This window comes from Ptychodera flava, chromosome 20 (assembly GCF_041260155.1).
Source record: "Ptychodera flava strain L36383 chromosome 20, AS_Pfla_20210202, whole genome shotgun sequence".
Lineage (NCBI taxonomy): Eukaryota > Metazoa > Hemichordata > Enteropneusta > Ptychoderidae > Ptychodera > Ptychodera flava.
The window spans coordinates 28,704,870-28,722,743 of NC_091947.1; the positions used below are offsets into that span (position 1 = coordinate 28,704,870).

At 37.6% G+C, this 17,874-nt stretch overlaps 2 protein-coding genes across 3 annotated transcripts in view; both read right to left on the bottom strand.

The window, feature by feature from the left end:
• Positions 1-6,800, bottom strand: part of LOC139120513 (protein mono-ADP-ribosyltransferase PARP14-like) — a 39,663-nt gene extending 32,863 nt beyond the window's left edge. Inside the window, exons 1-4 of one of the 2 annotated variants that reach the window (XM_070684977.1) lie at positions 5,054-6,800; positions 4,227-4,703; positions 2,267-2,430; positions 1,871-2,107 (exon numbers count right to left, since the gene is read on the bottom strand). In XM_070684977.1, coding sequence (XP_070541078.1) covers positions 1,871-2,107; positions 2,267-2,430; positions 4,227-4,703; positions 5,054-5,960 — 1,785 coding nt within the window. In that variant the 5' untranslated portion in view covers positions 5,961-6,800. Of the gene's footprint in view, positions 1-1,870; positions 2,108-2,266; positions 2,434-4,226; positions 4,704-5,053 lie in introns of both variants that reach the window. The other variant, XM_070684976.1, reaches the window with a different exon arrangement.
• A 3,421-nt stretch (positions 6,801-10,221) lies between these two features.
• Positions 10,222-16,650, bottom strand: LOC139120517 (uncharacterized). The gene is made up of 3 exons (XM_070684981.1): positions 15,759-16,650; positions 11,374-11,568; positions 10,222-10,360 (listed from the first exon to the last, which is right to left on the bottom strand). The coding sequence occupies exons 1-2, from the start codon at positions 16,510-16,512 to the stop codon at positions 11,435-11,437; spliced, it is 888 nt and encodes a 295-aa protein (XP_070541082.1). The 5' UTR covers positions 16,513-16,650; the 3' UTR covers positions 10,222-10,360; positions 11,374-11,434.
• Positions 16,651-17,874: the final 1,224 nt, after the last annotated feature.

Genomic DNA, 17,874 nt, shown 5'->3' on the forward strand with positions numbered 1-17,874 from the left:
GTGTTTTCTGTTTCTCAGCAGTAGACTCTCCCACTAGCACTACGTCTGTTGAGGAATTGCTTGACCCAAAGAATGCTGCCAGCACCATCTGCTTTGCTAAACTTGGGGGTTTGTCCTGATTTAAATCCATTGTGGACTTCTATCCCTGAAGTTCATGACGCCTCCGTGGACATGTACAACGTGAACACATCCAATGCATCAGCACCACAGTCACTTGTGATTTGATACGTATGCAACAGTTGCTGTGTAGTTTACATAATGCATGCCACACATCAGCGGCCCTGTGGTCATTTAGGTTAATGCCCTCTGACGGCCATTGCTTCCAGATTCCCTTGGTTTCAACCAGGAAATGTTACTTGCTTCGATCAATTGGCAAAACTTGTAGCTTTGGTTGGTGAAACTGAAATTTCTATGCATGAAATGCATGGCAAATTGTTTAAATAGAATTTTTGCCACATTCAAGTTTTTATCGCATTTTGCGAGTGTGGCAAGCATTAGCATTGACACTGAGTATGATACTAATTATGTCAGCAGAAACCTTGGAAGTTTAATACTCCCTGTAGGGAGCTTACACGGAGGTGTGAAACACTTACTTCCGATATAAGATACAGCATCGGCAACATTAGAAAGGCGAAAAAAGTCAACTAGATAGGGTCGGGGGCACACCCACACACTGCAGTTTTTCCTTTGCCATATTTAATAATCGCCACGCTAAACGATAACAGAAATGAATATAACTGTTCAAAAGACCCATCAAGGGTATTTTTGTATTTTGCAACATAGGGGTTTCACCAGACCTTTAACCACTTTGAGTGCCAAAGTCAATCTTTGAAGCCTTCACAAAATATACTCCAGTCAAATTTCTTCAGATTTGTGCCTAAATTTTGATACAAAACTGTAGCCATTGAAATGTGATGTCCATTTCCTCAAAAATTATCATAACAAATGGCAGAAATATTCATAGCATTGCTAAAACGTTTTGGTGGGAAAATTACAGCACTCAAAGGGTTAATAGATTGTTGATCATTTGATATTACATTACTACGTAATAAATTAATATTTTAATGACATTTTATGACAAAATAAATACCTAAACAATGAAAATTTAGAAGTATTTTTATTGTAATAAGAAATAGAACCAATGTTTTAATTCTCAGTATAAGAAGTTTTTAGTTCAGACTTAGAAAGTTTTGGAAACATGGGTGAACATTGCTCTACAGCGCCCATGTCCATTACCTTGTACAGGTAGATTGCCAGACCAATGTGCAAAGCAATATTGAAAATAATACAGCATATAACTGTATTTCAGTCTGAATCCTACAATTCTGCTTCAAATGTACAATCTTTTGTTATAATCAAAATAATCTTACTTACTATGTGAAGTCTGTGGGCTAAACACAGACTTAAATTAGGATATGTAGGAACACTATATGTAGCTGTGGCTCTGCTAATGAACATTGTTAACAGAAAGTCAGTAAAACACACTGACAACCCAAACATGGTCATATGGTCCAAAAATGCAAGTGGAGGGACTTGCATTAGAAGATGGCAAGGATGACTAGTAATGATCACACCACCATGCACAGATTAGGAAACAGCATGTTGATGCAAAATCTGACAAGCACAGTGTGCATTCTGCCAAAAAATAATAAGCCTTTATTCACTTTCAGCTCGGAGAATAATTTATCTCACTCATTAAATGATCATTAACTTAACAATTACATATCACATTTCCATTGTACATGGGTTTATTTCACCAATGATATCAGTAGCATTTAGTGATCAACAATGAAAGATTAGATCAAGATTAATTTACAATCAAATTATAACATATTTCTGTTGTTTTGTGAGAATAAAGAAAAAAACCAACCCTCTCTGAATTTGGACCGCCATCATAGTGACAGCAAAGCACGTGATACACCTTTTTGCACTTCAGTTTGGCACCATTTGTTTCAATCAGGACACCCTCCTTCACAGGCCATCCTGCATTCTTGTAGGCGTCAACTTCTTTTTGCAATACTGGCCCTGCAACTTTGACAATGGCTGCAGATACACCTCCTGTATTCAGTGAGAGTGACGTCTGAGTGGTATTAACTATGATGTCAGTCTACAGACAAAAAAATTTAAAAGCAAAACATAAGTCAACTGCAAAGACAAAATTAATCTTAAATTTAAAACTTTAGATACATGTGAAAGGTTAACTTTATAATAAAAGATATGTTATTATTGTGACCTGATCCTAATGATTGGTTCTGCAACTACTAACCTTCTGTTTTGCAATGCTGCCTTTTACTAACTTGATCAAAACTCCTGATGAAGTTCTGAGTTCTGTAGAATTTGAGAGTGGCTCTAGAGATGTATCTCTGGATCCTTCTTCTGTCATTCTGGTTGTTCCTCTCCCTCTGTTTGAATTTGTACTTCCAACACTTCCTGCTGGAGGATTATGACAAATGGTATAACAGACAGGAACAAAAAATTGCTGACAGGTACCTGTCACTTAACAAACGTAATATAATAATCTTACCCTCATCAAAAGAAGAAAGGTAAATTAAGGTGTATGGTTAGTATGGTAGAGAAATTTCCAGGCTGATGAGAAAAGTGTGCTTTTACTAACATGTATAATCTGCCCTTTAACAGTTATGACGATTTTGTGTCATTAGTTCAAGGGTGTATAACACCTCCTGGCCTGGAAATCAATGTTCACAGTTATACATGTGATGCCGAGGGAAATGCTCAGAAAATGTAATTGAATAAATGCATATGTTCTAATCAATGTATGTTATGAGATGACAGATCACTACTTAGCATCTTAAAATTATAAAAAGCTGCAGTAAAAACGTTAAATCCTCCTTTTTCTGTTGTTTGTCCTTTTGACAAATTGTAACCTTGGTGTTTGAGTTTTCCTACACATTTTTAGCCATCAGGTTTAATATACAGTCTGGGTCATTGCCAAAACTGGTGACTCATTATGATAGTGTATTCCAACTGTTTAGCCAATTATCGACCAGATTAAATCATAATAAAGTACAGGTCATGCCAGGTCACAAATTATGCGCAAGTGTGACGGCAAGTTTTTGGCCACTTATTAAGCCTCTATCTTATGAATTTTGATAAATTTTGACTGTCAACATAATCCACGTGTTCTGTAGAAGATCATGGGCAACAATGAGTCCGATAAGTGAAAAAATTTCAAAATATTTCCAATTCATTTCTACCCCCAGTATATCTATTTCTCTCAAGTACTGAGAATCATTTCGTAGGATGTTCGTCATCTCTATTAGAAATACTGTTTCCAAGGTTGTGTAGGTACACGTATGGCATTTTGCAAGAAGTAAGAGCGATTTCAGAGCTTTAAAATCATACCTATGTTGTGGTTGTCTGACGCAGACTTAAAATGGTACCTGATTTTGAAAATGTGTTGAGAGAGTGGCCACACATCTGGTTGACATTATGACAGAATATGGTAGAACTTTTGATTGCTCTAATACAAATGGGGTTTTCTGAATGATCTGCAAAGGTACACAATTTATATTGTGCAGGACTTCAGGCCAGAGTCTGGGGATCACAGCAGTACATGGGGTTTGGTTGTCTGAGCGAGACTAAAAATGGTACACGATTTTGAAAATGTGTGTTGACAGAGTGGCCACACAGCTGTTCGACATTATGACAGAATACGGCACGATAAATTGTTATTTCACAAACGACATCTGTATTCCAATGAAATGAGCAACGCCAAATATTTTGGCAAAAGCCCTCTTTCACAACTGACAATTTTTTTGACACAGATCTACAATAATACACGAACAAGTCATGTGAATGGTGCAGCAGGGAGTACATAGCAAGACAGTGTTCAAATACAGTATGGCGTATGTAACGCATGTAGAGGTTGCCCAGAAATACAATTTTTACTGATAGCCGGCTGGCTGATGATTGGCTAATGATAAGAAAAAATATATTATGGTATAGAGTAGCCAATTTTGGGAATGACCTGAACTGTATAAGCAAGTCCCCCCTGGCAAAACAATACTGTTCCGCAATTACAGTAAGACTATATGAGTGGTCTATTTTGTAAACTCTGATCATATGACCTCCACATTTAAGATGCTAGAAAAGTTTTCAAAGAAACAGATGATGTAAATCAACTAGATCAATGTCCATTGGTTTCTTTGAATGTAATCCAGTTAAAGAAATTGTTTTCAGCAAGTTGTGAATGCTAAAAATATTACCTGAAAACTTATCAGGAATGATGACCTCCTCATTACCATAATATTTGACCAAGCTGTCTTGGAAGGATTTACATGTCCTGTCAGCATTATCCACCAGATTCACTTCCATCAGACCTCCCAGAGGTCTGCTACGGTAGAACTCATCCACAGCATTAACGATGGTATCCACACAAATTTCTAACGGAAATCCAAAAGCCCCTGAACTGATGGCAGGCAGAGCCACTGAACGGCAATGGCATCTTTCAGCTTCAAATAAACTGTTACACACGGTATCATGCAGCATTTTCTCTTCCTGGGATATCTCCTTTGAGTAGCTTTTCCTAGCAGCATAACCCTTGTTCCATGATGGGCCTACAGCATGAATAACTCTCTTACATGGAAGGGTTCCAGATGCCGTGGACACTACTTGCCCAGGAAATAACCTTCCCTCCCTCATTCGTAAAAGTCTCGTAGTTTCATCGGCAATTGATTGACCACCTGTGCATGATGATTTAAAAGATAGAGAATATGTACAGTTATTCTCTGAATGGGTCTATTAAAGTTTTCTAAAACACGACATCATAACAATTACTGAGGAGTTTTATTGAGAAAATAGATAAAAGAACTTTTCTACCACATTCAGTTGGCAAACGAATTATTTTACGAATTCTTCACTATTTGGTACATAAAAAATTTTGAGATACATGTATCTATCAGCTGAGCTGCACATCTTGTGGTTGTGTTCATTCTCAATGATTCTCTTTCCCTATGATGGCTGTGAAGATGAATTTACATGCCAGTGTATGTATAGGCTAAACTCTGAATATCAACTTAATTGTAGTACTTACCTGCATCCACAATGGCCTTTGCAAGACCACCTGAATGGTCTAGTTGTTGAGTTGATCCATTCACAATGGCATCTACAGGCATCTTAGTGAGATCACCTTTACCAACCACAATACGTCTCCCATCTTTCCTGGTCACATAGCATAACACAGTCAATGTAGTCGGTGGTGGCATCATTGGTACTTCTTCTTCAGCTTCTACTTCCATGGCTGTCTCCACTTCTGATGGGTCTGTGACGTCTATCCGACAATTGAATTCACTCTCAACCACTCTAAGATACATTTGTCCTTTGTCTTCCTTGAACAGGGCTGGCATTCCAGGTTTGTCAATGGGGTGTGGGCGCGCACTGACTTTTTCAGCAAGTTTCTTCAACTGTTCACAGGCTGCCCTTACATCATCTTCTGTTCCTTTGACAATTATACCTGTACTGTTTTGGTATCTGTCGATGCTGAATGGCTGCTGTTTAGCTTGCTGTCTCACCATTTGCAACTCATCCTTTTTCAAATCAAAGAGGAATCTCACTCTGCCTGATTCCATTCGGATGACATCATCAACAACTGTGTGTAATTTAATGAAATCTGTAAGCTTTGTAGCCACTGGTGTTAAGCTGGTTTTGAAGCCTACGACTGTAACAGCATTTCTCTGACCAGACACTGGGGGCAGTATGAAGACCTTTTCCTCATCTTCAAGTCTACCAACTAATTCTTTCCATTCCTCTTTCTGTAATGCAGGCTGGGACTGTGGTTTGATATCAATAAAGTGCTCTGCAATGCTGTTCTGTAAAATCTGTACAGCTTGTTCCAGTGTCATCTTCAGTAGAAGCAGAACAGACGACGTCTTCTTCAGATACCATGTACGTAGCTCTGAACTTTCTTGCCTTGAAGGTTTCATATATCTTCTTGGCGACATCTCGGTCTTTAAGAAATTCCTTCACATTCCTAGAAGCTGGTCTGAATTTTCTTACAGGTAGATCACTCAGAGTCTGATACATGTAAACTTTTGCCTCTGTGATCTCAGTTGGTAATCCCTCAAAAATGACTTTCTGAGACTTCGATGCAACTTTCACTTGAAGTCCAGGAAAACGTTCAGATGCTTTTGAAAATCTGAACATCTGGAGCTGTTGTATCTGGAAAGGGTCTTTGATGTCCACATTTTCTGTGATTCTCTGTTTGGCTTTCTGAATTTCATCTTCAATGTCTTTGATAAGCTCCTCAATCCTGGCTTTGAGTCTTGTGACATCTACTGCTCTGCCAGTGATTTGAATTGTGGATGACGTTTGGTCCATTTGCAAATCAACAGGATCTCCAGCATTACTCAAGGATCCAACTTCACTTTTGACCCGCAACCAGATACCTTCTAAAACTGTGATTGTAGCCATCTTGTACCCCTGAAGATACTGACTGAAAGTAGACTTTGCATTCTTAGACCAACTTTTCACTATTTTGTGAAGATCCTTGGTGTCAGAGGTCAGTGTTGGCTTCAATAATACCTTGTCACTCTGTTCCTGATGTGGCCATTCAATATCTGTGTGAGCATCATGCAAAGTTTCTTTAAATTCTTCAGTGTATTGATTTTGTTTGGCCATGATGAACTCCATAATAAGAGGATCCACGTCGACGGTGACAGGTTTTGGAATTCTGGGAGTTAGTTCACCACTGCTCACCATGTAACCAAGACTTGCATAGAATGGTTGAACAGTCACTTGTCTTTGGTTGATCTCATGAGTCTTATGAAGTACATTATCTACAACTAATGGGAAAAACAAACAGTTGGATTGTTTTCGAACAATTCATGGAAGAATTGTATATAATGATCAACTCAATTGCCTTGAGCAATATCAACGTCAGAAATTGTGTATTTTCATCTTTAAAAACCTCAGAGGTTTCACTTTTTTGAAAATCTCAATGACTGAAATACAATTTCTTAATCTGTAAGCTTGAACAAATGACACATTGACCGCAGCTTCACAGACTTCAAGATTTGTTTTGATCACAAAAAATAAACCAGCAAAACTTTGCAGGGTGAATGTATCCAACCAGCATCTTACCTCTGCAGTCTTTGAAGAACACTTTAGCAGAATTCCTCTCTTCGTCAAGATCAACATCATCCACTTCTCCACCTCCACTTCTTTTCACACTTTCAAAGTACAGTGCCAGACTGTCTTCAGAAACATTGGGAGGCAAATCTTCAACCAGTACACAGTCAGTGTGATAGGCTGGCTGAACAGTTACTGTGGCTTGGTTGAGCTTTTTCTTACTTATTCGATGGGTGATCTTCTCAAAATCGAAAAAAAAAATTTGCAATATAAAGAGTGGGAAGCAGATAAACAATGTCTCATGTGAGACCAAAATTACTGTGAATTCAAGCTTAGTTAAATCAAAATTCATTAATGAAGTGGAAGAAATTTAAAGTACACATTAAAAGGAAGATTACCCCCAACATCTTCATCGTATCTGACCATCACTGTACCAGGTTCTTCACCAAAAATCAGTTCAGGGTCTTCCTCGATACGAGTGCAACTTTCCATGTAAAGTAAAATAGTCTCTGGAGAAGTATCATCAGCTAGACCTTTCAAGATCATTGATGTTTTGTCTCTTGGCAACTCGGAGGGCTTTCTCTTCCTCTTCTCTTTCTTCATTCTCTGTATCATTCTGGCATTAGGATCTGCATCTCCAGAAGATGTATTCTGTTGTCTGTACATCTCTCCTTCCACTGATTGGCTGGTATATTGCCCGTTGCTAAATGATTGAGATGTCTCGGGATCTTCATCACAGCTGTCAATGCTTTCACATCCAAGGCATTCATGGTATGGCTGTACATCCAGTCTTAGATTATTAAGGTAATGGTCCCTCTCCAGAACTCTGTCAACAACTAAGGAAATATGAACAATTTTATGGAGACTGCAACAACACAAGTAAATTTCATAGAAGCTATTGGACAGAGTGACTTCATTTACAGAATATTGCAGGCTATATGTTAGGGGTGACATGCTGACGAATCAAAATTCCCAAATGAAGATCTTGTGGGAGGTGCAAATACTATTTTAGTATAATACTTCTAATCTAAGTCAGTCAAGCAACTAGGGCAACCTACTGTATGTATTGCATTTTTGTGACATTTCATTGAGGACACAAAGGCATTAAATTGTACCAGTAGGTAGCGCCCGTTTCATTTGTTAAACAAGTAATCATGAATTAATACATTCCACCTATCACATGTCAGCTAGCAGGAAGTGATATAATTGAATCATTACTTTAACCCTTTTCCTGCCAAGTTCACATTTCACCATCAGGTCAAGATGGTTAAAATTAGTGAAACACAACATATTCCATATGGTGTATTTTAATATAATACTGTACATTTGAAGGCTGTTGAAAACATAAATACTGTAAACTTGATTTTTTTTGGACAAAAGATGCTATAACAGACCAAACCAAGTGGGTGACAATACGTCATGTTTTGGGCTCAATACCGCTTTTTGCTGACTTGACTGAAGGGAATGATACAGTCTGGCAGAAAAGGTTTAATAATAAATTATAGTATTTTAAAAGTATTTGCAAGAAGATACTTTTAAATATTGTTTAACATTTTGAATAAAATTCAATTTTGGTTGTTTCAAACAAACATTTCATGGATAAATGTTTAAAGGCCCATGTGAAGTGGAACTTTTGTATCTCCGTCAGGATTTTACTTTAAATTGAAATAAGTTCTTGTAAATATACTGACTGAAGGATGTGTTTATAAGTTATCGGTAACATGGGACCCAGGCAGGTGCTTTGGACTTTGTATGTCACAATCTCTGACAAGTGTTATATGGTAAAGGTAAATATGAACCATGATGTTTTATCTGAAAAGAGGTCAAAGGTCAGCTAAGCTTTGTTATTGGTTAGATTAGTTTTGGTACGCACAATGTACATTTTCTTGGTCATATTACTTGGCAAGAATTTATTTACCTAACTGCACACTGGATTTTGCCAAACTGGGCATCTAGTAAATGCATATATAACACATGTCCACATCAGTACGCTAAAAACATGACTAACACAGGATAAAAATATTACAGTATGTAAAATACTAAAAGACATGTATGACCAAAAATGAACAATTCTGGCTCCATCTCCAAGAACAAATGTGCCAAACATCAAAGTGATCAAATGAATGGTTTAACCATACCCAGATCACACAACACATACTCCCCCCCCCCCCCCCCCCCCCCCCCCCCCCCCCCCCCCCCCCCGTAATTTTTCAAGCAGAAGGAGATACTTCCCTACTTGTGAGAGAAACATGGAGAAAACACTGCAAGGGTAGATTGAGAATCCAGAACTAACATCTTATGATACAGATCTAAAGTGGTGCTTCCAACCGACAACTTGTGAGTTAGCTTCAGTTACTGAAAGCATTATGATTTAGACTGATACTTAAACTTACATTTCCCTAAGGGTTCAAGCAAAAAAAATATGACTGAAATCTGTCTTGGTAATTTTACAACAGTCAGCAAGATCTACATCACCTACCTCTGTAATCTCTAAAAGACACAACTGCCAGACACTTCTTTTCATTAAATCTGACATAGTCAACGTCACCGCCGCCACTTCTGGCTGAGTTCTCAAAGTACATTGTGACTACATCTTCAGTTACATTTGGAGGTACATTCTGAGCAAGTATGCTATCAGTCAGGTACACTGGCTCTGCTGATATTTTCACTTTGTTCAGTCTTCTCTTTGCAACTTTGTAAATAACACTTTCAAAATCTAGAGATCAAGAGAAGTGACAAACCATTTATTTGCACAGCTATACATCAAATAACAAGTAAAATGCTCACTAACAATGTCATTATTGGTAACTGGATATGTAGACTAGAGTAAATGTTTTGCAGGCATTGGTGCAGCAGAGCGTAAAGTAAATTTAAAAATCTGAAGGTATACCAGTGTCTACATACAATCAACATAAGTGAGAGTGTCCTTTTAAGATGAGATATGCAATGATTTGTTACATAGTCTGTTGAAAATCAGGTTGTAAATACTGCACATTATACAACTAATACTATATACCTGGAATATCTTTGGAGTACTTCAAGAGCACAATACCAGGTTTGTCACCGAAAAACATCAAAGGAGCTTCTTCAATACCAGTACGGCTCTCCATAAACAGATCAATGGTTTCTCTGTTTGTATCATCAGATAATCCTTTGAGTAGGATAGCTTTTGTATCTCTTGGGAGTTTTCGCTTCTTCTTTCGTTTTGGAGCAAGAGAGACTGTCAGTTGTACACCTTGACATTTGTGAGAACGTTCCAGGACTCTTGGTACAACTGTAAATGTAAAAGCACTATCTATTATAGAGTAGCATACACAGATTCTGTATTCAGTTATCACCTACATTTTGTATTCCACATACTATGCCTCATCAATGAAAGCCATGATGGACATGGAGTCCATTGCAATATTTTTCCTTTGTTTGCCTTGATATTGTGGCCATAGACCCTTCAGAGTGTATGGCATGATAAATAATAAATCAAGACAGTGCGGGCAATATCAAAATTTTGTGGTCTGCCCATGGGATGGTGATCATGACCAAAATATTGGCGATGCCTGAGCCACAGGTGAGGGTATCATCAATATTGCAGTCAGGATCACCAGCCCAAGGGCATGCCACAAATTGTGATACTGCCCATGTGCATGTGTTATTCATTTTATTACACTGAACATTTGAAATCATCACAAAATCCAGTATTGTACTGTGCACATCAAACGACAGGTTGAAATGACATGCAAATTTTCAAATGACACATTTTATATATCTCGTGCAAGAGTTCTTGGCACAGTGCCTGTACACTACAATGCATTGCACACTTCAACTTGAGTTAAAATGCCAGCACATGGTGGGCAAGACTCGAGGGCAATAGCAATTGAATCATGTTACTTACTTTTTGGAATGTCAGGACTTTTAGCCAATCACAAGATCATTCTATAGGTGAGGTGTAATAATCATTAATCCATTCACAACCATATGTTGTAAAATTGCTTTGCCAAAGATACTCTGAACGTACAGGATCTTGCCGGAATTTCACATCACTCAAAGTACTACAGTGATTCAATGGCTCTTGGAAATTTCTGGCAAAAAGGTAGTCAAGGCGTTAGAGCTAAAGGATTGCAAGCTGTTAATCTTTAACTGTCATGCTTGGTAGTTGAGACACTTTCGTGGTATCACAATGCTGGCAGAAACAGTTGAACTATGATAAACAAACTGATGATTGACTGTCATTCACAAACAAACAATTCAAATGAAAAGCAAATCCCAACAAGCCTTAAAAGTTTTGAATACCTTCAGCAGATTCAAATGTGATTATGCAGCTTCTTCCCTTTATCCAACTCTTCAATGTTTTTCACAGGACCTCCTCCAGATCTTTTACTTTCAAAGTAAAGCTGAAGAACTCCAGATTGTTTTTTGTTTTATCTAATCCAGTTACTTCAATTGTGTCATTCACAGTTTTTTCATCTTCATCATCACTTAGAGTATCTGCATTACATATCAAAAAAAAAGTTTGCAAAATTTACATTTACACAGGAACTTCCCCTATAAAAGCCGGATTATCATAAATCTATGCAAATGTAAAAAAGCCACATGCTACTGATCGACATGCTATGTTTGGTCCAGAATCCCATAATTTTGACATGTTTCAGGCATTCATTGTCACTAAATCTTTGCATATGATGTCTGTGAATATATAGTGACTAAACTCGAGTAAAATTTAATGAAAAAATGTTCTATTTCTTTGTTGGAGAACACATATCAAAAGGTGTTCCCTATACAACTATTTGACACCTCTTTATGTATGTCACGAAAGAGCCCATCATGATGATTATTCAAATTTATTCATACAGTCAAAGCCATGCTCTGAGAATTCAAAACTCCACGTCAACAGTAATCCCCACTGTATGCCCATGGTCTTGTAATTCCCAGTTACGTACTCGTTCCCGAGTATAAGCCCCTGCTCGTGTATAAGCCCCCCTACTGATTTTAGAGGATTTTAGAAAATGCATTACATCCGTGTATAAGCCCCTACCCTAGTGTAACTCAAATACAGAAAGGTTAGGAGAGTATATTTGGTCATTTAACTTGGTAAAATTAATTTTAGATAATAAAGAAACCATTAAAAGATGTTAAAACAATGGGAAACTGGAGTTCCCTTGACATATCGTAAGGAAAATGACACGTTTTTCCAGTACTATCTGTGATTCTTTGACCCTACTCACCCCCGTCGCCTAAATAGAATAGTCTCACTCACGTCCGCCATTGTTTATCTTCATTCACGCCGGCCACGATGTTTTCATGCTTGAAACATGCAGTTTCTTTTGTTTGAAGCAATTATCCTTTCATTTGTGAAGACTTTTCCTGGTGACTATTACAATTTTCACTGCTATGTTGTTGTTTTCACAAGATGTAGACAGTTGATATTGGAATATTGAGTGCCTTTCCGTGTGGGCAATGCATGCCTGTTCACATCACATGTTTACTGTTGATCAGCAGCATACATGACGTCTTTGTTTCAAGTTTGGGTTTTTTTTCGACGCTGAAATTTCACCAAAATGTCACTTCTGTATTCAGAGATTGTACAATCAATTTCCTTTGGGTGTGTAAGTCGATTTTGAAAGCGATAGAAAGATCGAGTGGTGTTGAAAAAAATCGTGCATAAAATTAGCATAAATTAAGCGTCCATGCCAGATAACATGGGGTTGCTCGAGTATAAGCCCCTCCCTAGTTTACCGCTGTTTAGTGTTGCCGAACCGGGGGCTTATACTCGGACGAGTACGGTAATAGCTATTATGGGTGAAATCATTTTGTGAAACAGATTGGTATAATGGTTGACGCCACTAAACTACAGATTAACTTAAGCATCTTTAATTAAGGTACCTATCATGAATATGTACCTTAGATGAAACATAGGGCCCCAATGTCCCTGCGCAGCTACTGTAGACATGGATACAAAATTAACTATTTCCTGAATGTAGAAATCATCTCACTAAGGTCATCCTAGGGACCTGTGTACCAAATATTAAAGCTGTCTGACCAGCTGTTTTGAAAAAACCAGTGACCTAACAGTCGACAGAGCTCGCTGTGTATGTAGAGAGAACTTTTTGTGACACATGTGTTGATGATGAAAGTGGATCTTTGATAGCTCATTTCAGGAGAGCCTGACCAAAAATGCCAAAATTAGCTGCAAAATACAAAATTGAACATTTCATCATAATTTCAATATATTACATTAAGATAAACCCTGGGAATCTGTATACCAAATATCAAAGCTATCAGATGAGTCACTTTTGAGAAACAAAGATTTTGACCAAAAATGGCAAAAAATTGACCCAAAAATTGAAGATTTCATCAAATTTCAATATATCACACTTAGATAACCCCTAGGAACCTGTATACCAAATATCAAAGCTATCAGACAAGTACTTTTTGAGAACAAATTTTTGACCAAAAATGGCAAAATTGAACCAAAAATACAAAATTGCAGATTTCATCATATTTCAATACATCATATTTAGTTCATCTGTAGGAACCTGTATACAAATATCAAAGCTATCAGATGAGTACTTTTGAGAAATAATTTTTTGACAATAATGGCAAAAATTGCCCAAAAATACAAAATTGTAGATTTCATCATAATTTGAATATATCATATTTTGATCATTCCTATGAACCTGTATACCAAATATCAAAGCTGTCAGACAAGCGGTTTTACAAATAAATTTTTGACCAAAAATGACAAAAAAATTCCTTAAAAATACAAATTTGCATATTCCATCACAATTTGAACAAATCTAAGTTGGGTCATCCCTAGGGACCTGTATACCAAATATCAAAGCTGTCTGACCAGCGGTTATGAAGAAGAAGATTTTTTACCAAAAATGCCTTTTTTGTCGCTAATTTGCATATTTTCAACAATATCAAAAAATAAAAAAATAGTTTCTCATAATCATATTTTGCATCTACACAACAAATATCAAATCTGTAAGTACTGCAGTTCTCAAGATATTTGAGTGGACGGACATCCTCACAAACGGACATACAACATTACATGTATACATATATACATACATACATACAGACTGATGACAGAACCGGACGGATACCCATCCCAATAGCTTCTATAGACTATAGGCTATAGTAGCTAACAAACACACAAGGTATTTATGGCAGTCTCCAAAACCAACATGGATCCGCTGATCTTACAGACAACTGTCCCTATCTACTATCACCAGTCCTCCTTTGCATAGTTGTACCCTATATTAGCTTCTTTTTCAGTTATATTTTTGTAAAAAACTTGCAAACTGACAGGCATGTAATAAATGCGATCATTCTCAATATTTGACTTTTCAGAAAAGTGACTGAAGCACAAGCATAACTCAGTTTTAGTAATTCAGCTGCAAGACCAACATGCATGTACTAGCTAATCAAAAATAAGGAAGTAAATGTGTTGAAAATTGATACTGAAGAAATATGGACACTGAAATGATAGAGTGCATCACTGAATACAGCTAGAATGTGATCAAACTAATGTCTTGTTGAGAGGATTATTATATATGTTTTATTACTTTCAATTCCAATCCAAGAAAATCTTGAAACAAGTCAGTTACAACCTGAATACAACAGAGCCGAAGTGTTAAACCCATCACTTCACAAGAACCTGACTTAAATAAGGCTTACTGGTAGGGCCTTTAAATGCTACTGTTCAAGGTCATGGAGACAAATCATATGAAACCTATCAGAAACTTCACTGTTGGATTGGCACCTTCCACTTGAATGGCAACCAAAAGTTTACATTTAGAAAAACTACTGTATTGTCATGTCTAAATTTTATGATTTGCAAAGAGAAGCTTGTCAAAACTACTGGTGTGTGTTTATAGAGACCCAAAAAGCATCAAGTTCACAGATACCGGTACATAGAAGATACCTGAATTGGTCTCACATGTCAAGAAATTTTAGGGAGATTAATTGGCTGGTGCCTGTTATGCAATCAATATTTTGTCATTTTGTCAGATTCCTTCAAAGCATAATAAATATTATAGCAAATTGAATGTTTTGCTGTGGTTGACAATATCATATCATTTCCTGCTATTGTATTATAAGGTAGACTCATTACTATGTATGTTATGATCTGATGAATCATAAAATGTTTTAACATTTTATTATTATTATCATTATTATTATTATTGAAATTATTATCTCTTGGATATCATAGGATATTATGAAATTTGAATTTGCTCTTAATCACCAATGGGTCTACATCAAAACAGTAGAGTCACGGATAACAAGTTAAGATTACAGATACAGCAAGCATTTCAAAAACCAATTTTCCTCTTGTTATATCCAATCTGTGAGTACTCGACTTTTTAATTGTAAAGATGTATTGAATTTGAATTATGCATTCACTCTAACAAACAAAGGAAATGCCACCTGCAATTGCACTCAGACAAAGAATACTATGCAGATATGTAATAACAGGCATTACCATTGTTGGCTACATCATTAGAATGATGTATGATGAGCAGAATGTAGTTTACACATCATCATGGTAACACAATGTGTAATACCGGTATAATGGTATATGCATAGTGGTAGATACCTGAATCTGTCGAACGATTTAATGTCACTTGTCAGGGCTTCACCTGGTTATTGTGCATTTATGGCAATAAACTTACCAAGGTGATGTTCTGAAACAGGCTCTGGTGGCTCAACAGGTGGAGCTTGCATCTTACTCTGATTCTGATCCACTGGCTGAGGGGGTACATTGATCCGAGTCTGATTTTGGAACACTGGTTGTGGTAGTTCTCCAATCTGGGTCTGATTCTGGCTTGTTGGTTTTGGTGGTTCTTGAATCTTGGTCTCATTTCGACTGATTGAATCAGGAGGTTCCTTGATCAGTGTCTGATCCTGGCTCTGTTGATGAGGTGCTGGTTGAATCTTTGTCTGATTCTGGCTCATATGTAGAGATGTTTGCATCTGGCTCAGGCCTTGGTTCTGATTCTGACTTAGTGAGCTTGGAGCCCGAAATGCTGACCCTCCTGAAAATTCAGTTGTTTGAGTAGCTTCATATAGTAGTTGCTGCTGTTCCATGCTTAAACTCTGCATGAACATTTGCATCCTCCTGAAATCAGCTGTTGGTGCATCATGCTGCAGCAATGGCTGTGTCTGTTTTACGGTCTGTATATTGCCATAGTATTGTGGCGGAATCAGAACAGTTTGCTGTGGTACCTGTGGCATCATTGGCCGCTGTTGTCCTGGAAATTGTTGATGTTGAACGGGCTGGCCTTGGACAGTACCATGATCTTCATGCAGAAAAATATTTTGATGTATTACCTCCTTGCTGCTTGGAAACTTGTACTTGTTCAGCACCTCTACAACTCTGATCTTCATTTTGGTCTTCGAAGTACCTTGGCACTTCTTTTCCATCATGTACTTGCTTTGAACTGCAAATCCTTCCCATTTTCTCAGGATCTGATATTTCCTGTGAATCACCAATTATGACTGGTTTCCCAATGTATAGTTGCTCTGAATGACCTGAATATTGTAGTTGTTGTTGTGTTTGCCTCACAGCACTACCTGGAAAAACGCATCGCAATTTTTGGCTTAAATCCAGGTGGTCCTTGGTAAACCTTTGAGACTGCTTCTCCACTTGCTTGCTGCTTTTCAAGTTGACTTATTAGTGCCTGTGAGTTCTGCTGATCAGCTGGTTCCCAAATATACCGAAGGCCAAGGGGATCTTCACTTTGAGGAAATAAAATATAATCATTTCGTGTTTACCATTACGTTCGCAGGTGTATGCATTAGTTCATCAGCTGACTGAGGTGTCATCACATGATCATATGGCATGTCATTCACTGGTTGATTTAATGATTCTATCCATTGCCATGTTAGAAGAGACATTCATTGGTGAAATTTGTTGCAGAGATGTCATGGCAGGACCAGATTTCAGGTCACCAAGTGGTTTAGTTGGGGCCCCTATCACCTGTTGTATTGTTGTACTGCCAGCTTGATCTATTCCTGTTGATATATTTTGGGTTCCTGTTTCATTCACTTTTCCTATGGGAGGCTTCTCCTGAAATAAATATGCAAGACCAACTTTATCCTCTTTTATGATGATATTAACTCAAGTTCACAATTGACAGGTTGAGCTTAGATTACAAAAAGACCAATTTTTTTGTGAACAATTCAGAGGTATGTAAGAGTACCTCAAAATGCTATCTGCGACTAGGAAGTGCGAGTCGCAATATTGTAGCAAACTGCTATCTGCGACCGTCGCATTTAATATCTGCTACCGGTCGCACATGCTATCCGCGATCGTCGCAGATACTATCAAAATACAGTCTGCGACACGAAAACAATTATTCATTACGTCCGTATACGTTTGATTGGTGGACCGTTTACTGCAGTTTTGAATACTTATAAATAAAGATCAACGGGTCAAATTGTCCATTTGCCTTGTACTTCGCAATGTCTTCCGTCATGTCAACTCCTCTTCGTAAAAAGCAATCTTTTGTCGACCAGTACACGGGGATGTCATCAACAGTAACGCTTCTCGGACGAAAACGCAAGTCGTCGACAGTTGAAGAAAAGCAACCCGGACCTGCACGAAAACGACCTATGAGGTAAGCCTTTCAGGTTATTTACTTGAAATATCAATCACCGACTTTCGGCTTGTAGTGGTAATCTTGCATTCTTGTTGATCCCAACACGTTTTCGTTCGCGGTGGAAATGTCAGCATCGCATTGTATAAACATACAGCGTCGCCATCTTGCTGACACAAAGGTCACCATA